The sequence below is a fragment of the Phacochoerus africanus genome, chromosome 15 (assembly GCF_016906955.1).
Source record: "Phacochoerus africanus isolate WHEZ1 chromosome 15, ROS_Pafr_v1, whole genome shotgun sequence".
Classification (NCBI taxonomy): domain Eukaryota; kingdom Metazoa; phylum Chordata; class Mammalia; order Artiodactyla; family Suidae; genus Phacochoerus; species Phacochoerus africanus.
In genome coordinates this window covers 98238959-98264500 of record NC_062558.1, presented here as the reverse complement: position 1 = coordinate 98264500, position 25542 = coordinate 98238959, and the positions used below count along the sequence as shown (strand labels likewise).

At 35.6% G+C, this 25542-nt stretch overlaps 1 protein-coding gene and 1 long non-coding RNA gene across 3 annotated transcripts in view; one reads left to right on the top strand and one right to left on the bottom strand.

The window, feature by feature from the left end:
- LOC125115624 (uncharacterized) overlaps window positions 1-12863 on the bottom strand; it is a 29126-nt gene extending 16263 nt beyond the window's left edge. The window contains exon 1 of the long non-coding RNA XR_007132151.1: window positions 11986-12863. This is a non-coding gene — a long non-coding RNA (uncharacterized LOC125115624). The remainder of the gene's footprint in view (window positions 1-11985) is intronic.
- PRKG1 (protein kinase cGMP-dependent 1) overlaps window positions 1-25542 on the top strand; it is a 1143802-nt gene that overhangs the window by 1081133 nt on the left and 37127 nt on the right. For both annotated transcript variants that reach the window (XM_047759865.1, XM_047759866.1), the window contains one exon: window positions 13152-13248. In XM_047759865.1, coding sequence (XP_047615821.1) covers window positions 13152-13248 — 97 coding nt within the window. The remainder of the gene's footprint in view (window positions 1-13151; window positions 13249-25542) is intronic.

Below are 25542 nucleotides of genomic sequence, written 5' to 3'. Positions count from 1 at the left end.
TTTCTTGATGGTACTAGATAATTGGGATCTTACTATTAAAGAAATAGTCATACTTATCAGTATGTTTCAAAGATTCAGGATCTAGAAAGTATCCTGTTTGGCTTTCTTGCCCTAAAACTCTAATGGTTGAAGAGTTTTTTGCCTGTAAGCAGATTCTTGATCCATGGAAATGTTAGATATCAAATCCTATTTGTTATATCACCCAAGAAAGGTCTTTTCTCTAAACAAATTACCTAGCAATACTCTAAACTGTCATATTTAAGAATAGACAGGTGGTAATAGAATTCTACTTCCTATATATAAATATTTTCTAGAGAAAAATGACAAGGCCTGCAGCTATAACTGTTAGCAGGCTGAAACCTAAAACTGCAGCTGCAGTAATTCTAATTTGCCATTCTTCTTCTTCTTTTTTTTTTTTTAATCTTTGCTTTCCAATTAGCAAATAGTACTCTAGAAGTTAATGTCTGTGGAACTTTTTTGAATTTTGCCTCTTGCAAAAAACAAATCTGAGTGTGATTTCAGCTTCTTACGTAGGCTGGAACACAATTTAGAAATTAAAAAAAAGTTAAATTGTGTGAGCTTAGCAACTCATTTGCTTCATGATTATTTTGTGTTGTGTTGTGGCCTGTGCTGGAGACTTGATTTTGTAGCTAGAAAAGCCTGTGGGAATCTTTTCTGAAACAATTATCAACATAGCAGTGGATGTGATACCAGAAGGTCAATGTATCAGCTTTTAAAAAGAAAAAAGTCCATATGCTGACTATTGATTGGTCAATCGATGTATCTGTTTTCTATTATGTTTCTTAAGTGGTACCCTTGTGCAAATAGCATCAAATCAATGAAATAGTATAATTTCATTACTATTGAAAAATAGAGTAATCCCTGTTAAGAATACATTTCCTCAATTTGTAATCACTTACTTCATATTTTATATACTTTATATACTTACACAGAAGTTTATATTCCATCTATTTTTTCTATACCTGAGCAATTACCATGTTCTGCAGAAATAAACTCTGTGACTTCTTCAGCCTCCCACTTGGAAGGAGATACCACTGTCCCCTGCAGCCCCACCTCCTGAAGCCTCTGATTTCCTTCTAATTCACTTGACTTGAACACCCCCTCACAGCTGCAAAGGCACAGTACAGGTTTCTAAGACTCTCACCTCCAGTTCATCAGTTTCCTATTCTGAAGGGGCAAAGAAAAGTTTTTCTGTCCTCTTGCTGCAGTTCTATTATATCTGCAAATGTACCAGAGGGCAAATCAGACTGAGAATCCAATCAGATACTGTCTGATCTCTGAACATGCTAAGTGGATGTCCAACATCCAGATTGTTCAACCTGGTGGAGGGAGAGAAGCAACTCAAGGTGATGCTCACATCACAAGTACAGCTTGTTCTCTTGTCAAAAGACCTTGCAAAAACAACTTAATCCACCAAGGCCATGTGATTATGGTTAGCTGTTAACTCCTGAGAGAAAAGTTAATAACTTGGATGAGGAAAAGGAGGTTGCAAAAAGAGAACTGAGAGTAGGGAGTAGCCAAAAGGTCAACTCTCTCTCTGAAACATCTGCGAGGAAAATAAAGCCAGACATGGAAAAAATATTCTGTAGCTGTTAAGTGGTATAGAAAATAACCATAATATGTCAAATGCACCTTCCAGTTTCCTTCATTTCACTCTTTCTATTATTTGATAATTATAAAAAGAAAATGATTTTGTACAATTTAGTAAGATATATACAAGTGTCAGTCAGGAGCTTTACAAAGTGGTAAGGTAAATCAAATACTTCGTTTTATTTTTGGTACACAGTTTTGCAACTTCTTATTGGAAGAATTCACTTAGTATTCTATGTGATCTATTAGTGACTAGTCCTCCTTAAAAACCATTGTAAAAAGCACAGAAAAACCAGTAGGTGCTAACTCAGGAGTGACATTCAGTTTAAGCTATACCAATGGAATAACTAAAGTGAAATTTGATTACAAGCTGGTTCTAAACTTCCATGACAAGTGAGGCATCCACTCAGAGAAACAATTAATGTAATAATTTCATACCCTTATGAAAAGAAGTAGTGACTTGAAGATATTGAATTGTCCCTTTATCACTATTATCTCTCACACCTGTGATTTGTGAAAAATGTGTGGAAAGACACCAGTTTCGCACATTGTATCCATCTGGGCAAATCCTAATGGGTACATGTTATCGTGACCTGTTTGAGTTATTGTGCGAAGACCCTAGTAATTTGGAAATGCATAATGCCTTTGTAAAGTTAACTGATCTTGAAGGAGACACTTTCTAAGGTAAAAATTATGGAGAAGACTACATTGTAATATAGCTCACTTTGCATTTATTGGTTCCTATAATTACATACTCTGATAAAACTATAGAATTAATATCTCAGCTAGTTGATCAAGGTCCACATCATCAGTGATAAATCATATCAATAGCATACATTCTTGATATGATGGGAGGAAAAATGGCACTCTGTGGTCATCCTCCCTAAAAACTTAGAACTTGAGTAAATCATGAGAAAAGCATCAAATAAATCCCAGTTGAGAAATAGGCTTCAAAACACCTGACTCTGACTGGTACTGCTCAAAACTGTCAAGGTCATCCTGAATAAGGTCTGAGAAATATAGCACAGCCAAAGAGAATCTAAGGAGCTATGACAACTAAATATGGCATCCTGGATGGATCCTGGACCCAAAAAAAAGGACATTAGATAAAACCTACAGAAATCTGGATAAAATATGGAAATCAGATTTTTTTTAAAGCCCCAAACCCTTTATTATTCAGTTGTATTGGCTGCAACATAGAATACCAGATTTTGCATGCAAATGTCAGTAACTTGATAACAAATATGTGTTGTTTCCTGAGGCTTCATTCATTTGATAAACGTATCATCACTGTTACCAAACAATTTGACAAGGCAATTTTTTTGCTTAATTTTCTTCCTTTCTGCTTAATATTTTCTCTGCTAAGAAAAAGATACACAGGCTTTCTCCATTTCAAGAAAGGATCGTATCCTCAAAGATTATCTGAGGATAATTGGAGTTTGGGACACATTTGCCTGTGATACTTGCACTCTTGGTAATAAATATCTATCATATACTTATCAAATTAATATTAATAGTTCATTAAAACTTATGTATGATCATTAACCTTGGTAATTAACTGTTTAGACATATCTATGAATCTTATTTTTAAAATACTGATGCTGGAGTTCCTGTCGTGGCTCAGTGGTTAACGAATCCGACTAGGAACCATGAGATTGCAGGTTCATTCCCTGCCTTGTTCAGTGGGTTAAGGATCCCACGTTGCTGTGGCTGTGTTGTAGGCTGGAGGCTACAGCTCCAATTAGACCCCTAGCCTGGGAACCTCCATATGCTGCGGGAGCGGCCCTATAAAAAGGCAAAAAGACAAAAAAAAATTACTGATCCTGGTCTGAAATCCTAAGGTTTTATCAAGATTTATTGGCAGGGTGGCGGGGGGGTGGTATTTTTACTTCCAAAGATTTTTAATTTTTAATCCAATTTGTAAGGTTACTTTTCTTTTACAGTTATTACAAAATACTGTCTATATTCCTTTTATTGTACAACAAATCCTTGAGCTGATCTTACACTCAATAGTTTGAATTTCCCAAGATCTGTATTTAATTCAACCTATAATTCTGATATGAATCCTGGGTGAGAGGGAACCTGTAGTCTCTTAGAGTCTATGATGAAATGCAGTTACTGTTCTGTTTCGAACATCAAGATGTACCTTTCCCAACTGCTGAGTCAGAGGTCTCCTTTGTAACAGAAGCTGAGAGCAAGAGTCCCTCAGATGAATGACCCTGGTAGTAATTCCTGAAATAAGAGTTTCAGGAGCCAGGGGTTGGAGGACAAGGTGGGAAAGAGAACCACAGAAGAGAAGCTGTGGTTACTGGAGCTGTCTGTTAAGTGTGTTATTTCTCAAGACACTTGGAATCCCAGAAGGATCAGGCTGCAAGTGTGCTTCCTTTATCCATCTATTGCGCTTCATGGATCCATCTAATGCAAACCCTTCATTTTACAGAAAAGGGAAGGTGTTTCTCGGGTTGGCCCTGGGCCGAGTCCTGATCCCTCTCTTTCTTGCTTTCCTAGAGGCCTGGGAGGGTAGCTTATAGTCTCATTTTCTTCTTGCCACACACTGCATTTTCCTGCCTTTTCTTCCTTTGGCTCACTGTGACCATGACCATATCTGCAAAAACCTGTCTCTGAGTTTGTGCAAAATCCTTCAGAAATAAAAGGGAGCAATGAAAATGAGAGTAGGTCCCTAGAGTCTAGAAAGAAAAGCTGACTCCTAGTGTTCATAAGTTCTGCTTAATCCTTCTGTTCCTAGTTCAACCTTCTGATGATCCCTTGATTAAGATTGTAAGTTAGATCAATTATGAGTTTTAATTAAGCTTAAAGTGTCTCTTCTTTCAATATTTTAACCTATAAAAAACAACCTATTAGAAAGGGCAAACCTGGAGTTCCCATCGTGGCTCAGTGGTTAACAAACCCAACTAGTATCCATGAGGACCTGGGTTCAATCCCTGGCCTTGTTCAGTGGGTTAAGGATCAGGCGTTGCTACGAGCTGTGATATAGGTCGCAGATGCGGCTCGGATCCCACATTGCCGTGGCTGTGGTGTATGCCAGCAGCTACAGCTCAAATTTGACCCCTAGCCTGTGAACCTCCACATGCCATGGGTGTGGCCCTAAAATAGACAAAAGAAAAAGAAAAAAGAAATGGCAAACCCTTTTGGGGGTACCTACCCTTAGTTTGGTGGTAGAAAAGAGATTTTTATATTTGAAGGGGAAACTTGAGGTATCTTTACCTTTCCCTTCTTTAGAAATGTAGTATATGGCAAATACTGTCCTCATGGAAATTGGATGATAGTTCTGCAGTCATGGGAATTTACTTTGGAGTGACATGAGGCACTAGGATGTGGATGAGGGATGCTGATACAGGCAGAGTTGTTATAGTGAAAGCAGGAGGAGGAATCACCCACCTTCTTTCCTCTTAAACCTTACCTCAGCCTTGGGGAGCTCTACTATGTCAGTCTGGACCATCCTAGCCTACAAACATAAGCAAAAGACTCAGGAGGAAAGTCTGAGATGTAGCAAAGAGAGAAGGAGGAAATTAATTTTCCTTGAGATAAGACAGAACTTCCTTGGACCACTAGCCTCTGACAGGTGTCCATTTATATGAAGAAAATATCTCTGCTGGCATAAAGTTGAGGACAGCAATTTTTTTTCATCTGAATACATACATGCGTGTATCTGTATTCTTTAAATTAAAAATAATAATCGCTGAAAAACAACTTTTCATTATGGCTCAGTAATTTTGTTAAAGTAACAGACATCAAAAGGGAAAAAAAAGGATCTTTAATTCTTTTCTTGCCAATTTTTTTTTCATGGCAATATATATTTACTTAGGCCCTTATTTCAGAAAAAGAAAAATTCATTTTAAACTACTATGTGGAATCTATTTAAAAATAAATAGATAACTAAAAATGCCTATTGGTCAATACATTCTGAGCTAACAGTAGGTATTTTATTCTTACTCATCTTTTACAAATGCTGTTCTAACCTTTGAATTAAAGAAAAAAAAATCTCTTTTGAGCATCAGTGTACTTTCATTTCGAGTCCTTTTATTTAACTGGAGCATACATACCTGTAGGCCACATTGTAGGCAAGAAAGGATGGGTGCTTAGCTACAGGAGTCACATTCTTGACTTAAATGTGTATTAAAATGGTGTATCATTCAAATATATTTTATAACTTGTATGTTTGCCTTTGTTTTTCAAATATAAGAATAGTAAAAAGTGTTACCACAAATCAAAATGCCTGTCCCTTATGCTAGAGTCTTTGTGACTTTGGTTAAGTTACTTACCATCTCTGATCTTAGTTCTTTCATTTTTAAAAACATGAAGGTTGGATTAGATGAGTTCCCCGTGGTGTTGATCCAGATTTTGAACTATGTGAGCATCTTAATACTTTAAGATAAAAGTGATTTAAAGTTGTGGGATTCTCTACAATCTTATTTAAAATGAAATTGAATTTTGGGGAATAAGTGTAAATATGCTAGCATGTGAAACATGCCCAAAATTTCTCGTTCTAATTCTTAAGTGCTTGATTTTTTTAAATCAATCACTTATCAGCAACTGATCTACCCAGCTGCAAAATAGAAGTAGAAATATTTGTTATCCCATCTTCATAAAGAATCAGGGAGAATAAATTAAATGAGAGAAATTTTTATAGTCCTTGGAAGCAAAGGAAGGTGCTTCCTAAATGCAACATATTTGCATTACTATCATTCTTATTATGCAGCAGATATGAGTAATGCAATTTTTCTATGTATTCCTGCTGGCTATATCTCCTCAGAGGAATGTATTTGAAAACTAAGTAGAACTATTTCATGGCTAAAGTACTTTTTTGAAAAAAGGCTATATTTCTGAAAAATCGCAATTTTGGAATAGAGGAAATAAACTAATGATGTCTCAAATTCTCTGAAGAAGACATTATACTTTCTGGAGAAAACTGACATAATGAAATTATTTATATTTATGAAGTTACTTTCAAACTTTTTATTTCTTCAAATTTTTACCACTCCTGCTAAAGAAATTGTGACCATTCCTATACACGTTATGGCCAAATAAATTAGAAATCCTTCCTTTTTTTAGAATTTTAGGAATAGGTTTTCTTATGTTAAAAGGTTTTTTAAAAAAACTATATAGTAATAGGGACTTTTTATAAAATGTTATTTGAAAATTCATTTCAACAGGAGATGAGTTTCTATAAAATGAAGTCAACTATACCTTAAACTATAAAATGAAGTCAAAAGATTCTGCTTTTAAATTTATTTAACAATGAGATTTTTAAGTAAGTAAATTAATGAGATGACTTATGACTTGATTATAAACTTAAAGACTATCCATTTTTATGTTAGTGACTAAGCTTAATTCCAAACATTTTAGAATCAGGAGAACAGGACATGTAGTAACTATTTTCACAAAGTTAAAGTAGCACAAGGAGGTTGTAGTCCCAGTAGTTTAAGCCCAAATTATGACCATGGTAAATATATGAATAAGTATTATTGGTCCAATTTCCATTTCTACTCTGTCTCTATAATTACTTGTCTGGCTGAATTTATATTTACTCTACCAGACCTACCAGTTACTTAATACACCAAGCTTTATTAAATCAGGAACTATTATTGAATAAAATCCTGTGTTAAGTGTTTATTCAGTAGATGGCCAGCATTAAAGTTTGCATGTATCATAAACCAGGTTTATATACTTTGTGCTTAAGGCTAACTTTTTGAAAATTCTTACCCTCTAATTATTTCTGTAAATATTTATTTATAGAGTTTAATCTTGTCTGATTACATAAAAAAGAAAGGACTTTGAGAACATTTAAGTAAGCTAAGATTCTGACATTACCTATACAATTCATATTTATTCACTTACTTATTTATATATTTATTTATTTATTGGCTGCACCATTAGCATGCTGAAGTTCTCAGGCCAGGGATCAAACCTGTGCCACAGCAGTGACCTGAGGCACTGCAGTTTAATTCCGGATCCTTAACCCACTGTGCCACCAGGGAACTCCTTTATTTGTTTAAGTGTATGCTTGTTGATATTTCTATAAAGGCCATAAGCTGAAGAATTCAGGACTTGGAAGTATAAAGTCACCGACAGAGCCAGGACCCCTAGTCATGAGTTTTTGCTGTTTGCTAGAATGTGCTTTTGCATTATTTTTATTTCCACAGTAGACACTGATTGTCTGATTGAATCTCATCTTCCTTATTAAAAGTTATGGAATAGGAAACTTAAGTCATAGATGAGAGTCCAAGTGTGAAATCTGTATTTTATAGATTTCCTCAAGAACTGAAAAAAAAACTAAATTCAACAGGAAAAAATATATACCAGAGAGCAGATGAGCATAGGCAAGGTGGTGGTAACTGATTTGCAGTTGGGTTAGAAGTTGCTAAGACTTTGATTTTCCTCTGAAACACTTAGGTTATGGATGAGCTGGGCAAAAGCAAACAGGGTCCTATTAGCCTTTTGTTCCATTGGCTTTTAATTGCAAGTTTCTGTATCCCATCTGGAACTACTGCTATGTTCCTTTGGATTCTTGGACTTTAAAAATGAACATATGATTGTTTGCTTTGAAAAATAATGCTGAACCATTTCTGTTATTGTAATATCAAGGTGAAGATAAAATTTTATATTTCATACATTTTGGTACTGGGTTGAATCACTGTATTTGCTTTTCTGTATTAAGGAGAGATGTTTGCTTCCTAATAATAATGACCAGTCATAAAGGAATGGAACCCAATTCTGCTATTTTGAAATGACAGAATTGATTCATGGATATATGGCAACAACAAAAATACAATTGTGGTGAATCGTAAAGACACTTGATTCTTACTCTGTGGTTTTGTGGAAGCTGATGATAGATGGGAAAATAAAAACTAATTTTTATTATCTATTTCTGGAAGGAAATGAACACTGGATAGATATGTAGTTTTAGATAAAGAAGAGGAGGCTGAGATTATTCCGGTATTATTTTTCTGTTTCTAGACTTTGCATATATGTCTTGTTCTCATCATCTTTACACCTGCAGCTTTACATTTTCATTGCTTTTAGAACCTCTTTTGGTGTATAAGCAGAAATGAAAAGAGAAGGTGAACATCTAGGCAACTTTGTTTCTTTTTAGCAGTTTTCAAAAGTTCTGTATTTCACTATTTAAATAGTACCCTGTATAGAGTAGCAATTGTCTGTGGATTCTAATCACCAGCACCACAGCCCCTGAATCTTAATGTCAGACATGTTTAAGAAATGATAGATTATCTCTGTCTCCTTCACCCAACACCCTTATTCTGTTGTATATTTTCACATTGTTAACCTATTTTGAGGGTTTATAGTCACTGTGAAGTTTGATATAGACAGAGTATGTCAATATTTGCACTTTTCTAGAAAAAGAGTCTATAGTTCTTACCCCATACTAAAAAAAATATAAATTAGTACAGTTGACCCTTTAACAACATGGGTTTGATCGGCACAAATCCACTAATCTGTGGATTTTTTTCAGTAGTAAATACCACATGATCCAGTTGGTTGAACAGGCAGATGTGGGATTGCAGATATGGAAAAACTGGGAATGTGTAGGGCCCACTGTAAATTATCCGTAGATTTTTTTTAATATAGGAGGGTTGGAGCCCCTCTTACATTGTTCAAGGCTCAGCTGTAAATAATTATACTCTTTTTAAAAATCTGTACCTCAACTAAGTTAAGGAACATTTGAAAATACTCTTGGAGGTTTCCTCTCTTGTCACAGCAGAAATGAATCCAACTAGGAACCATGAGGTTGTGGGTTTGATCCCTGGCCTCACTCGGCGGGTTGGGGATCTGGCATTACCATGAGCTGTGGTGTAGGTCACAGACAAGGCTCAGATCTGGCATTGCTGTGGCTCTGGTGTAGGTTGGCAGCTGTAGCTCCGATTTGACCCCTAGCCTTGGAACCTCCATATGCTGCAAGTGCAGCCCTAAAAAGCAAACAAAACAAAACAACTTGCTGAGAAAATACACTTGGAGTTCTCATTGTGGCTCAATGGGTTAAGAACCTGACTAGTATCCATAAGGATGTGCGTTTTATCCCTGGCTTTGCTCATTGGGTTAAAGGATCTGGTGTTGCAGCGAGCTGTGGTGTAGGTCACAGACACGGCTCAGATCTGGCATTGCTGTGGCTGTGGTGTAGGCCAGTAGCTGCAGCTCTGTCAACCCCTAGCCTGGGATCTTCTATATCCCACAGATTCACCCCTAATTAAAAATAAACAAACATTTATAAATATAAAAGAAAAAAAGAAAAAACTTTATACTCCTTGCTAGATTTTAAGCAACCAAACCTCAGAAACTATATGCCTTACTGATACATATTTTGCTTTGTACTTGGCAACCATCCCTCTCATAAACACTTCTGCACAGATGGATTTTAGAATTGCATGAAGCCGGGCATGTAGCTTGGACAAGGTACCCCACAGTAGTAAGCTAGAAACTTGTGTTCCACATATACCTCCTTCAGGCAAAAGTATAGAACAGCCATCTACTTAACCAGTAATTTAGTCTCCTTCCTAACTTCAAATTAGCAGCTCTAAAGAAAGTGGAATGTAATTGATGGATTCAAATTATTTTCAAATAATCCCCGAAGAAAAAGTAAGAAAATATCCTCCATGTTACAAGCTAGGGTGTAGAAGCTAAATCACCTGTAGTGATTTAACATTTTTACAAAAGTCATTTCAGGTGGTGATTTCCATGTTCAAAAACAAAGCTATTTATTCACAAAGGTGAGTCTGTCCGATGCATACAGTCTCTCTAAAGAGTTATCCCAGTGAGAAAGAAAATAGAAAGTACTAAGCCACACATTTCCTTGGTTGGAAAAAGAAACTAAGAGAAATTCCTCTGGTAGTGTTCTAGTGTTGTTTGGTTTCCCCAAGAATCACAACCTGAGGCAAATGGGAACAGAATGGAGGATCAACAGCACAATTACCCAAAAGCCTCTTCAAAAGGAATCTCGCCAACCACTAGATAAAATCACCCAACCAGGTAGTATTTTAAAAATTCACCTAGAAATAATGGCAAAGTAATCAGTGAAGACTAGCAAAGTATGATAACAAGATTACCAATCCCTTTTTATTAAAACATATGAAATATTTTATTTCACTGTACTTGGTGCTTCCAGTGTATCTGTGTATATTTAAGTGGGTTTTAATGGCTACAGAGAAAATGTCTACTATTGAACATGAAACTGAAAAATCCGTTAAAATAGAGTCAGGTAATAACTACACACAAAGTCAAGAGAATTTTGCTGTAGAAATGCAAACACAGAGTAATCACCTTGTAAGTTTTGCATTCTGCATCTTTTTGTTGATGTTGCTTTTTTGAAAAAAAAGCTTTGTTAGCCATCTCAGAGCTGTTGTTCATTCCTGAGAGTCTAGGACAACAGGGGCAGGAGCCAAGGCCAAGTTACATGAGCCTCCAATACTCTTGCTAGGAATGCATCACACCCCAGAATCACTGGATGGCTACAGACTTCCTTCGACCATTTTAATCCACTGAAAATTCTTCTATGCTTCTGGAACCTCCTGAGGCTTTCAGAGAAATTAGAACTATGGTTCTCAACCCTTAACTGTGCATCAGAATCACCCAGGGAGCTTTAAAAATATAAAGATATTTGATGCTGCTTCCAGAGATTGCTGATTGACTTGATCTGTACTGAGACCCAGAATAAGTGGTTTAGAAAGATTCTCAGATAGTTCTGATGTGCAACAAATGGCTGAAGATCACTAGTTTAGACATTTCCAGCCTAATTTTACAAAGCCCAAATAGAAGGATTTGGGAGGCGGCTTGAAGAGCTACAAGTAATAACACCTTACTTTAAATATATAAAATGATATCAAAGTAGTCTGAAAGAGTTTACCCTCTTGGCATCTGAGATTTCTAAATCAAGCAAGCACATAGGATATTTATCAAAAACAATCTCATTAAGAATTTGACTGCCAGGAAATGCTTGAACACATACAAACTATCACCGGGTCTGATGGTAACAGATGTCCTTTTTAAGCACCTGTTGGAATGAACTCTGCCATTCGCCCTTCAAATGGGATACAGTTTAATTTTCCAAAATTAGGAGCCAGCTGGAATGCTAGAAATGCACATTTGTTGCTTATGTTCCATTCTAGTAAACCATCTCCTGAAGTGCTATGTTGATCTCTTGATGATGTAGCTAAGGAGGGAAGTCTACAAATACCATTCAGATTGACCAGCAGTCTTGTTTAGAGCGGTTTATTAGAGTTGATTTTTCATAGTCAGCTAATACTAAGAAACAAAGTTATTTTTACTCTCTCACCAGTCTTTCAAGAATTGACACATTAAAAAACCAGAACTGTGGTTGTAAATTGGAGAATGTTAAAAGCTCACCTTAGAAAGCCATTTCTCATTTTTCCCGCGTCGGGTGTCTGAATTTGTGTTTGATGATGATGGAATAGCTAACACGTCACACAGCTTCACACCAAACATGCCTGGGAATGATTCTCTCTCCAAAAACTGACATAAACAAGTTGTGTTAATATCCTTATTTCAGATGTGTTCATCATGTCTATCTATAGCATTCTACTGAATCAGTTACCGCCTGGCTGAAGGTCATGGGTTACGCATAGCTATTCAAACACTTTATTTTTGAGACAGCTGAATTACTCTCTGACCTGACGTTAGTGAGTGGGAAGATCATCTTCATCTTTATGCCTTCCTGCCCTTTCTAAAAATAGTAGGGCCATTAACAAGGAGATATTTTAAGCAGCTCATATTCACTTGTCTCATCAGGAGAAGCTTATTTTGGCCACTTGCATGTGTCAGATTTGCATGTGTGCAGAGTTAGACTTTTGGAGGATGGTCTATTCTCCTCCACACCGCTCATTTAAGAAACTGGCAAACATAAAGACACTGGGATTACTAGCTGAGAGTCAGTGAGGAAACACAATCGAAGGGAAGACACTTTTTAGGAATGTGAACATGCTTCCGAAATCATCCATTTCAGACATTTTCACATCAGTCCTCAGCTTTTCGGATCTGTTTCCATAAAACCTGGCTGTGATTTCACTCCAGAGACCTCAATGATCTTGCCGCTTTTAATAAATATTAATAGGAGCCACTGCCAGCCTGTGGATAAGGGAAGCTAATGAGAAACTGCCATCCAAAATCTGAACGGCAAAAGCAAAACCCATCAAAACCAAAAAATCCAAAACAAAACCAAAAAAGAACAACTCAGACCATCCATGCTCACAAGAAGACGCGTAGAAAAACACCAAGATGTAACTTTGATTTGATAACTGGATTTATCAGTCACATGACTGGCATGCAGTGGGTACTTTGTATTTTTCTACTTTGAAAAACAAGTGCAAATCTATGTTATTCTGCACAATCAGGACCAAAAAATTATGAATGTGAGAAATCGCAAACTCTAAAACCAAGATGGAATTAAAGCAGGTAAACCCTGTTTCACAGTCATGTCATTCCGGTACAGTTGAACGTGGTACTCGTGTTTGCACCTCTAAGAAATTTCCATTTTTTCGCATCAAAAAATCCAGATATGAAGCTGAAGCTGCTTTCTTCGCCAACCTGAAGCTGTCTGATTTCAACATCATTGACACCCTTGGAGTTGGAGGTTTTGGACGAGTAGAACTGGTAGGTGAATTTTTTTTTTTAATGCTTTTGAAAGTATCTTCCTTTTTAATATTTTTCTCCTAGATTAAGATTTCTCTTTTCTTCTCTCTAACCATTAATTACTGTTGTTCCTAAATCAGTACCAAATACTTTCACATGAGCATATCAGAGTTTGTAACAAGGCGAGCCATATTATGCAATCAGTAAATGAAAACTAAACACCAATTTACCTTTTAGAAAACCTCTTCATACTAAATGAAAGGTAAACACATTGACTTAATGAGGAGTCCTAAAGCACTTTATTACCCAGCTGACTTTCTATGATCTTGATTTACTTCCTTAGTTCTGAGCAGCACTAACTTAATTATGCACCCTATCAATAATCACAGTAATTAAAATGTAAATTTATATATAAAGGGAAATGGGATATATTTACATATATTATATATCTATGTATATAACACATATAATTATTCTCACCACTGCTTTAAAAATCAAGTAAATGGTGTAGCTATTCTGTGATTCTGTAGTGACAAGCACCTATTTATAGTAAATATATATGTATATATAACCATATTAGATAATATGGTTTGAATATTTTATATAAATTATACAAATTATATAAATTAATTTGTGTATATACACACACATACACACACCCCTACGTGAAGATGAAGACATTTTGGTACAAGTTCATACATTAAACATATTGCATCAGTGTGGCGTAAACCAAATGAAAGCATGCTATATTGTTCCTTTGTTTAAAATACAAATTTAAAAACTGACCTATTTCAACAAAAATTAGGAAAAAAAATGTTTTCTGGTGACTGAATTGCTGCATTCCATGACTATGTAGATAAAAGCCCTATTTGAGACTGTGGATTAATTTCTACCTCTCCTAAACATGGAGGAGTCCCTGATATCAGACACCAGTACAGTGTGTTAGGAACTCCCTGACACTGTGTACAGTTCAGTAAATAGTTACTGTTGCCATCAGGCACAGGAGAAATCCCCTTCCATAAAAGTAGACTGACCCAGTGCTATTCTCAATAGTTACTGTTGCCATCAGGCACAGGAGAAATCCCCCTTCCATAAAAGTAGACTGACCCAGTGTTATTCTGTGTCCATGTGTCCATTTGTGCTACAGTTGGGATTTCTGACTTGGAAGGGCAGGAAGATGTTATTTACTTAAATATTAGATAAGAAGGGTTTAGAGCTGTAATGTGTTTCATTTAATTTGCACCATGCTTCCCTTAACACTGGCTGGAGATACTGTGGTAATACTACTTCTGACTTCTGGCTTTATAGTGAGCCTCTGGGGATCTAAGTATTTTCAGTTTTAGGAATAAAAATCAAGGGGCCTAGAAAAATCTCTTGCTTTTCTGAATCTTGCCAATGAATGCAGTCTTAGATTTATTTTTCAAGAACATTGATTTTGTGATGAAATAGAACTGTTTCTATAGCTAATGAAGATTTAGTGACAGTCGTATACTTGAACAGCTTTGCCCTGGGGGTGTCGGGACATATATGCAGGACAGAGGCAGAGCTCCTTGACATGAAGTGTTTATTGTTCAGTGTGTTTACTGACATAGTTGTATTTGTCTAAACCCCTCTCTGAATGAAGCAGCATAAAGGACAAAATTCATAGTTTAATTTTATGGCTATTGTAGTTCTTAAATATTATTTTTAAAAATTGAACAATAAAATTGCTATTTTCATTGACAAAAAAATTTATAACATTGTGGTCTCCTAAGAGATCTGATAACTTCACATTGGGAACCTTTAAGTTTCCAGTGAGATATTTTATAAAATATAGGTAATTTACTTAGAATTTTTGAAATACTGAAAGTCACTCAAAGACACTAAAATGACTTCAAGCTGCATAATCAAGTGCCAAGCTGATAGTGGAAATCTTCTCTCCAAAATGTGAGGAGGCATAAAAAACCACAAAAATAAGTAAAGTTCAAAGTGGTGTATAAAAGGTAAAGCAGTTTTAAAAAGACAAAATACATGTATGCTTGTATGCATGTGTGTGTTTTGAGTACATACATATTTATATATAATCTCCATCCCAGGGGAGATAATCAAAGGTAGTTCAGCCTAATTTTCTTCTCGCAGATATGTTTTACACATTTACGCAAATGTTTATAGGCTAATGGCAGTCATAACCACAAGGATTAATTTTGGTTGGAACTATAATCCAGTATGCAAAAACTTCAGATACATTGCTTAATGATAAATGCATAGTGGGTTGTAGGTATTAGTACATCATAGGAACAGGCACATGTTCTTAACCTCTGTAGTGACATTATCTTGTGTGATCTTGCACTTCCCGAAATGCACTATGGGACAGTCAGAATACCCAGGTTGTCCTCACTGTTCAATGTGGACTAGCCATTTAGGTGATGACTATTACCCTAGAATCCACTGTCCCCAGTTCTTCACCACTTACTAACCACCCAACACTATTAATTACTGAGTGTGAACAATATTCTCTGATTGTTCATTTTTGCATGTCTTCAGTGATGCTAGAATTTGAGAGTTTGGCATCAACACTTTGATTGTAACTACATGTACTGTTGTCATAGCAGATAGCAAATCGCCGTGAGGACAGGAGACAGTAGTGTCCTATTAGAGTCAGATCCACACCTTTCATAGGAAGGAGGAAGATCTAGGCAGAACCTGTTCTGTTGTGATTACAGAATTTGTCTCTTCACTCCCCTCTGTAAAATTGTATGTGAAGTAATTTTATTGATATTATAGAGTGCTATTTTAAGCAATTTAAGTTTCATATGAACTCATTTTACATATGTATACACAGTACTGACCATGTTAATGTAATACTTCCATCTTGAACCTACCAATCCTTAGTTCGGTAATAATGTTGATAGTGTAAATGACAGTATAAACATTACAAGATACACTTTCATTTTTTTTTGTCTTTTTTTTGTCTTTTTTTTTTGCCATTTCTTGGGCCGCTCCCGTGGCATATGGAGGTTCCCAGGCTAGGGGTCGAATCGGAGCTGTAGCCACCGGCCTAACTGGCCTATGCCAGAGCCACAGCAACGCGGGATCCGAGCAGCGTATGCAACCTACACCACAGCTCACGGCAACGCCGGATCGTTAACCCACTGAGCAAGGGCAGGGACCGAACCTGCAACCTCATGGTTCCTAGTTGGATTCGTTAACCACTGCGCCACGACGGGAATTCCAATACGCTTTCATTCTATAGCTGTATTTTTTTTTTTATTTCTCAAGTGTAGATTATAAGATTAAAAAATCTTGAGTTGGGTCTGAAGAATTAAGAAATTTGAATTTGTTAACCTCATTTCCTCAGTTAGGAGTGCAGTTTTATCATCATTTGATATACAGATCATGTTCATGTTATTTTGGTTAATGTAATACCCTCCAAAAATTTCTTAGCATGTCTTCATTTTTATCACTTATGTCAATTTAGATCCCAGGAGTACTTTTCAGGCAAAATAATTACTAAATAGTTCATCACCAGCTTTTAAAGAACGTTAATTTTGGCACATAATAGAAACTTATCTTTTCAATGATGAGACCAGAGGCTTAAAGGTCTTATATGAATGAGAATTCTGTTCTTAAGTTAGTCTATTTCATAAATACTTATAGCATAACTGATTTTAACTGGTTTAAGATCAGACATGTTATGTATACACCCATTACCTTTAGGAAATCATTTCTACTTTTTTCCTTTCTGTGATCTGGTATATACCATATTTTCTACATGTGCTTTTATTTTGAAGAATCAATTTCTAATATATTCAGCACACCCTGTTTATAGAACATCCTCCAGAAAACCACATTCCATTTATAATAGCACCTTCAGCTGAAGAACTCAGCTTTTTTATATATGATTTATTCATTGAAGCTATAAGCACTGCAGTAAGACAGCTAGGTAATCATCTTAATTTATACATGATTTAAAATAAGGAGATTGATTTTACAAATCACAAGTGAAAATTAGTCCCACTACTTTATGGTCACATTCCTAATTTGCTGTCCTTTGCTCTAGTCAGAGAGGCACTTGCTAGTCAAAGTAGACTGATCCAAGTCAAACTTTTTAATCTAGCAGTGCTATATGGTGGTACTTTAAATATTATCTGTTTATTCAGCAATTCAGTGCCTCCTATAGTAGAGCACCATACTTGTATAAAATACAGGAACAATGATAGGGAAAACAAAAATCTCTGTTTTTTTGGATTATATTCTGTCTAGATTATGTATTATGTATTTATATAATGAGCTCTCTGCTGGGGCATAGAATGTTTAATAGAAAAGAGAGGCCACAGTCTACTGGGAGGGAAAATCATGCAAACTAATAAGTAAATCCATAATCAGGGAGTTCCTGATGTGGCTCAGCAGTTAATGATCTGAACTAGGATCCATGAGGATGCAGGTTTGATCCCTGGCCTCGCTCAGTGGGTTGGGGATCCAGTGTTGCTGTGAGCAATGATTATATGCATTCATCTCTTCTATCAAACTTTTTGAGACTCTTTTCTCTGAATCTTTTGCAGCTCCTAGTTTGATGTTCAAATATCTGTGGAGGGAAAACAAACAAACATGGTATCATGGTAGCTAAAAGCTAGAGCTCTAGAACAGACTTTCTGGGTTTAGGTCTTACCAACTGTGTATGATTAGTCATTTGCTTAAATCTCCTAAGCCTCATTTTCCTCATCTCTAAAATGAGGATAAAAATAGGATATGTGCCACACAGTTTACAAAGATTAAATAAGTTAAAGTTCCCAAAATAGTGCCTTACACATCATAGGTCAGTCAGTGTTGGCATATTATTATCATTAAAATATGCTAATTATAACTATTTCTCATTGTCAGCTGTACCCATAAAAAAGGAAGGGAACTAAATAATTTTACTCTTTCTTTCTCTCATTGTCAGGCAAAGTCTTGAGAGTACAAGCATTTCTCTAATATAAGAAAGAGACTGAGGTCTTCAAATGACCCTCAGTGATAGCTTCTATAAAATTCCCCCAAATCACTAAAGCTCCTTACTTTCTGATCTGTCATGAGTGGAGATGGGAAACAATTTTCAATCTTCTTCCCACTAAACCTTTGTGAACCTGAAATAGTCTGCTCTTATTTATCCATTTCTCTTCTAAATTGTAAAGCCCTACCTCTTAACCTCTCAATAGGAAATCATTTTTGGTGCAAGCTGCTAAATCATATCCAGTTTCTCCACAATCTTCTTAAGCCATGGCACCCCAATTGGGGATAATAAGGGTATGGCTCTTGCCAAATGGAGGACAAAGGTCACCTTTCATTTCTTCTGTGCCACAATCTGATGCTCAGGTTGCCCAGGAAGGTGCAACATGCTAGAAAGTTTTAAGAACACTGCCACACTCACAGTGTCTATGTGTTGTATACACAGGCATCCATACCATTCTTGTGGTATTTTTCCAGCTGCTTGGTCACTGTGTGTAACATGCAAATGACCTGGGTGGCTATATACACCAACTAAAAAAAAAGGGATGATTAAGCAAGAAATTAGGTGATAAAGCTAATGCTCGGTCAACAGAGTTTTGTTTCATCATGATGAAAGGGGAAAGCTTAACTCCAAAGGGAAACCCCATTGTAAGACGAAAACATTTCAAGAGCTTCTTACTGCCAAACCACATGACAGTGAAATAGGATAGCTGTGGGATCACTGGACATCTTTGCCATTTGTGCTCATGGTGATTTATGCTGTGATGCCTGGGGGAACCCTGCCATCCTAAGGCTTTGTGTCATCTGTAACCAAAGCAAATAAGGATTCTACTAGGTTGAAAACTCAAAGTTTGCCTCATTTTAACTTAGCCTTTTCTCTAGGCATACCCTACTTCTTTTATTATGAAATATGTCATCCTCACTTATATTTATCCCTTAAAAGAATAAAAGCTGTCACAGATTCTTAATCGTGATAAATACTTTTGATTTCTAAGAAAATAAGTTATTTAGCTATCTAATGAAAATCTAATACAATAAAGGCTTATTAAACATACTAGGTGCAGTCACAATACAGGCATTCATCAGAGCTATTGCAGGTTCAATTCTAGATGACTGCAGTAAAGTGAGTATCATAATAAAGTTAGTCAGGGGAATTTTTTGTCTCTCAATTGCATATAAAACTTATACTATGTTGTAGTCTATAAAGTATGCAAAAGCATTATGTCTAAAAAACAATGTGTAGACCTTAATTTAAAAATCCTTTATTGCTAAAAAAAGATGCTAACCATCATCTGAGTCTTCAGCAAGTCACAGTAGTAACATCAAAGATCAATTATCACAGATCACTGTAAGAAATACAATAATAATGAAAAAGTTTGAAATATCGTGAGAATTATAAGAATGTAACAGAGAGATACTATATGAGCAAATGCTCTTGGAAAAAGACTTCCTCAGTGCAGAGTTGCCATGAATATTCAATATGTAAAACAAACAAACAAAAATGCAATATACCTTCAAAGTATGATAAAAAATGAAGAGCGACAAAATGAAATATGCCTGTTTGCCACAACTCCTATAACATCTAACCCCAAGATAGTTTCTAAGCAAGAAATCACAGATAATAAAATTTACCTCTACTTTGACATATGCAAATAGAATAATATATACATAATTTATCTTGTTACTACAGAATATATTTTCTTTATTACATGGATAGTTGTAACACAATTTAGACTACATGAACGACAAAAAGAATACACACTTCTTACACATCTTTTGAAATTATGGGAATTTTCTATACTAGCTATCTATTGAAATGAATTTTTTATTAAAAGTCTTTGAAATTAGTGTCCAAAGGTAAACTAAATGTTAACAATTTGTCCTCTAAACCTGCATGTTATCCTAGAAAGAGAAATATACAGTCAGCCCTTGATATTCACAGATTCTGCATCCATGGATTCATCTAACTTTGAATGGAAAATATTCAATAAAGTTTCAAAAAGCCAGACTTTGACACACACCAGAAACTATTTACATAGCAATTACATCGTATTTACAACTATTTATATATTATTTACATTGCATTTACAACTACCTAGTATTTTCATTGTATGAGGTATTGTAGGCAATCTAGAGATTATAGAGGAGGATGTACCTAGGTTATATGCAAATATTATGCCATTTTATATGAGGGACTCGAGCTTCTGATGATTTTGGCATTCATATGGGATCCGCAAACCAGTTCCTCAAAGATACTAAGTAGCAGCTGTAAACCTAGAAGGCACTGTTTTTCCAAGGCTTAAGATAAATTTTGGGTGAACTGTTTTATCACCAATTAACAGTTTGGTCACTCATCTTGTTGTTTCTGAGACCTAAATTTGATTTTTTTTTTTTAACCCAGCAAACTTATGGTCATTCCACACTTGGTAAAAATTTGTCTGTTAAAAAATACCTAAATATTTTTTGTAGGATATAGAAATATCAGGTGTGGTTTCTGCCCTCAAATAATTTCTTGCCTTCTCCTAAGTAAGAAGATGAGATTAATACCTATGAAAAATAACAAATGAAATCCTTTAGTTTTGTACTAAATTCCAAATGATTCAGAAGTGTTCTCAGCATTTCAAAAAGAGAGCATTAGGAGCTGATGGTATAGAGAGGCTCTGAGAAGACACAGAACTCAAGCCAGGGCTTAGTGAATAGTTGGGATTTAAATGCACAAATGGGGAAAGGCCATTCCAGGAAAAAGTTACAACACAGAAGGCCACATGTCTTCATAGGACACCAAAGCAAGTGGCCTTACTAGAGAAGAGGTTGTGTTGAGGAAGCAGTGACAAAGATAACCAACTGATAGAGTACAACTGTACTATATTCTTAAAAGAGATCAGACTTTAAGGCATTAAGCATCCTTGGGCATTAGGTCAAGGGAGGGAAGTAAGTAAACACAGACTCAGCTCTGAACTTTCACCCATGAAATAAAAGAATGCACTATAAGGTAACTAAATGGTCTATTTTTAGGTGACACTACACTCAGAAATAAACTTCATAATTTCTCTTCTGAATAAGGTAGTTTACTTTGTGCCAAGGTATAATCCATATCCCTGAAAATTTTATATAAATAGTTTCATAGAGAGATCCCTTCTGTGAAAGGGAAAAACAGTCTCCTTGTGTATGTTTAGTGATATTGAAAATAGTCATGCTCTCCTAAATAAAATGAAATGATTTATCTTGCTTTCTGAAAATACTTTTTAAAAAAGATAATTCTTAACATTTCAGTGTAGCTGATCAAACATTTATTGCTAATTCATACTCTGTCCCATATTAACATCCTCCATTGCCATTGACATATACCACATAATAAGCTAAACATTGCACTAAGAGATAAGGGATTTTGTGGGACAGATGGCTTGGTTCTTAGCTCGGCTTAGCTAACTGCCTTGCAAATTCACAGTGAGAGTGGGAAGATCATCAAAACCCAAAAAGGAACAAGCTAAACCAGTGGGAACCACTGTCTGGTCATGACTTCAATCTCAGATATCACATCCACATGAACAAAGCAGTTTCCATGTTCAATGTGACTATTTTTTATAGGTCACGTTAGCATGAGCAAAAAAAAAAGTAAATACATGTTGAACTGGCTTAACTACATTTGAAGTACCAAATTTTGTGAAAAATCTGAAGTATAAAAACAACAGAGGTAAAGAGGGAGTTCCCATTTGGTTCATTAGAAACGAACCCAACTAGTATACATGAGGACACAGGTTTGATCCCTGGCCTCGCTCAGTGGGTTAAGGATCTGGCATTGCAGTGAGCTGTAGTGTAGGTCGCAACACAGCTTGGATCCCGTGTTGCTGTGGCTGTGGTATAGGCTGGCAGCTGCAGCCCCCTAGCCTGCAAACTTCCATATGCCTCAGGTACTGCCCTAAAAAAAGAAAAAGAAAGGAAAAAAAAAAAGAGAGAGGGAGAAATTATACTTTAAAAAAATATATCAGAAAGGGTGAAGCTAGAGTAGAGCATAGAATAGTTGAAGACATTAAGATCTAATTAGAACCCATTTGATTAAAAGTCTTCCAATATGTTAAAAAAAATCTATAAAGCTATTTATCTCTAACATTGCAAAAGTATGACTAGAATGCAATCTAGTTAATCTGATCATGTCTCAGAGAGTTGAATTTTGTAATATTCTCTCTCTTTCAACTCATTTTAAACCTTCATATCAGTAAGTGAAAGAAATTGATACTCAACTCCATTATGTGAAGTTTTATACATTTTTTATTTTATTTTTATTTTTTGCTGCGCCTGTGGCACATGAAAGTTCCTGGGCCAGGGATCAAATCTGAGCCACAGTTTCAACCTATGCCACAAGTGCAGCAATGCTATATTATTGTGACAAGATAAGTTTTAAGAATTTCATAATTATCTATATTTTTCTTAAAATGACCCATATGTTTTTGGACTTTTTTGAATTTAGGACTTTTTAGCAAACAGAGAAGTTGTAAAAAAAAATAAAAATAAGAATTTTAATAAAGTTAATAGTTTACAGAAACTAGGGTAAAAATGAGATATAGTTTTGATTAACTATATTAATAAGTTTTGGGAAACTTATTGAATGGGTAAACATATAGGCATAGAGAGAAAAGCATTTCTGACATTTAGTTCCTTAAAATGTAAATTTAAAATATAACTTTGTCAAAATCAATAAAGAACTAGCAAATATACACTTATTTTCCAGCTTTTTCTTTTTAAAATTCCTTAAAAGCTTTGTTAGGGTATAATCCACATGCCCCAAAATTGTACAGTCATGACCACAATCCAATTTTAGAACATTTCCATCACTTTAATAAGAACCCTGTAGTCCATCTGCAAAAACTCTTCATTCCTACCCCTAGCTCCAGAAACTACTAATTTACTCTCTCTCTCTAAAGATTAGCCTTTTCTAGTGCATGTTTTCTTACTCTAAAACTTCATTTTACATTAAATGTTTTTATTCTCTATATGTATAATTATAAATCTAGCTCAATGTGGATCTAAATATTTAAGTGTTTAATATACAGCAACTCCATGCCTTTTTTCTCTTTAAACTTTATGGTGATTTTATGGCTACTTTATACCCCGCCTCACGGCTGCAGAACAGAACTGTTTAAGTTGTTTCCTGAACATGGCGTTTGAGGCCAGTATCTGAGAGGCTGTGAAATGTTGTCTGGTACCAGGGGAGTATTGGAAAATGGTGGAGACAGAACAACCAGTGCTTCTGCATATCTAGCAAGTGAACTTATGGTCACATCACACTTGGCAAAAATGTGTGTATTAAAAAATACCTAAATATTTTTTGTGGGATACAGAAATATATATAAATATATATCCCAGTAACTGGTTTACTTGATTGTTAAAGTTTTAGTATGGACTTCTGCCCCTCTTGGTGAATCTGGTTGAGAACTGTAACCAGAGTGGAAAAAACATATACCCCCACAATTTGGCACAGTTTATCTTATAGAATGGGACCTACACATACTCTCAGTCTAGGGCTTTTTTTTTTCTCTCTCTCTCCTTTCCTCCTCCCTCCCTCCCTTCTTTGTTCCTTCTTCACTTAAAGAACTTTTCTTTTCACTATAGACCTTGTCATCAATTCTGTTAAGTTCCTTCAATTTGGATTAAATGTAGGCTCCTTAAATCTTATAATACAGACCATGGCCACACTGTTTCTGGATTACTTAGAAAGCTATTTCCTCCCTGTTTAAAGATGGACAAAAATAAATAATTTTATGTCACCCCAGGAAACATGGATCACCTGATTAAATTAAGTGCTATTTTGTTTAGAGAGGATATTTCCCAGCTATTGTTTCCCAGCTATTATAATTAGGATGACTCTGCCTAGATTTCCTTATAACTTGGAGCATATTCTAATGCTCTTCCTGGGAAAGCTACTTCTATTTCTATCTAATGAACATTCTTTGAAACTAACACAGAGAATACAACTGATAAGAAGCAGTTCCCCTTCAGGTATTGTGGTTGAGAGAACAGAGTCAATAAAACCGCCACCTCCCAACAGAATATGTATGTACTGTAACTTCAGGGTCCTGCTTTCAGAGTGAACCATCACAATTCCTTAAGCTACCTTTATGTTATTTGGGCAATTCTCTCTCTATCCTTTGGCCCAAGCTATGCCCACACATTTGCTGGGCTGTTTCCATAATGCTAAATATAAGTAACATGCTTTAAAAATGCATATTTATTATGTCAGGTTTCAGAATCATAGAATTTTCCAGCTGGAAGAAACCCATAGACTTTATTTATTTATTATTTATTTATTTATGGTCTTTTATCCATTTAGGGATGCACCCATGGTGGTATAAGGAGGTTCCCAGGCTAGGGGTCTAGTTGGAGCTGTAGCTGCTGGCCTACAGCACAGCCACAGCAACACTGTATCCAAGCCATGTCTGTGACCTACACCACAGCTCACCACAACACCAGATCTTTAACCCACTGAGCAAGGCTAGGGATAAAACATGCATCCTCACGGATCCTAGTCGGGTTCATTAACCACTGAGCTATGATGGGAACTCCCCGTAGACATAATTTAGTTTGGCCCTTCATTTTTTGAAATGTGGCCTGAGGTCCAGTAAGGTTATATGACTAATTATAAACCTATTAGTGAAAGATCCAAGACTAGAACACAGATTTCCTGTGTGAGCTTTTCTTTTTTCTTAAAATACAGTTGACATACAATATTATGTTAGTTTCAGGTATACTATATAGTGATTTGATATTTGCATATATTATGGAATGATCACCACTGTAACTCTAGTAATCATCTGTCCCCATACAGTTATTACAATATTATTGACCATTTTCCTTATGCTGTATAGTATATCCCTCTGGCTTAGTTTATAATTGAAGGTTTGTACCTCTTAATCACCTATTTTACTACCTCCACCTCCCCCTCTGGCAACCACATATTTGTTCTCTGTATCTATGAGTCCCTTTTTGTTCTTTTTTTTTTCTTTTTAGATTCCACATATGAGATTGTACAGTATTTCCCTTTCTCTATAGGACTTATTTCACTTAGAATATTAACACTCTAGATCCATCCATGCTGTTGCAAATAGCAAGATTTCATTATGTTATGGCGGAGTATTTTATTTTATATAATAGACACTTACCACATCTTTATCCATTGATAGGCACTTGATAGGCACTTAGGTTGCTTCCATCTCTTGGCTATTATAAGTAATACTGCAGTGAACATTGGGATACATGTATCTTTTGGAATTAGTGTTTTGGAGGGTTGGGGATAAATACCTAAAATTTCAGAAATGAAATTACTGGATCATATGACAGTTCTATTTTTAATTT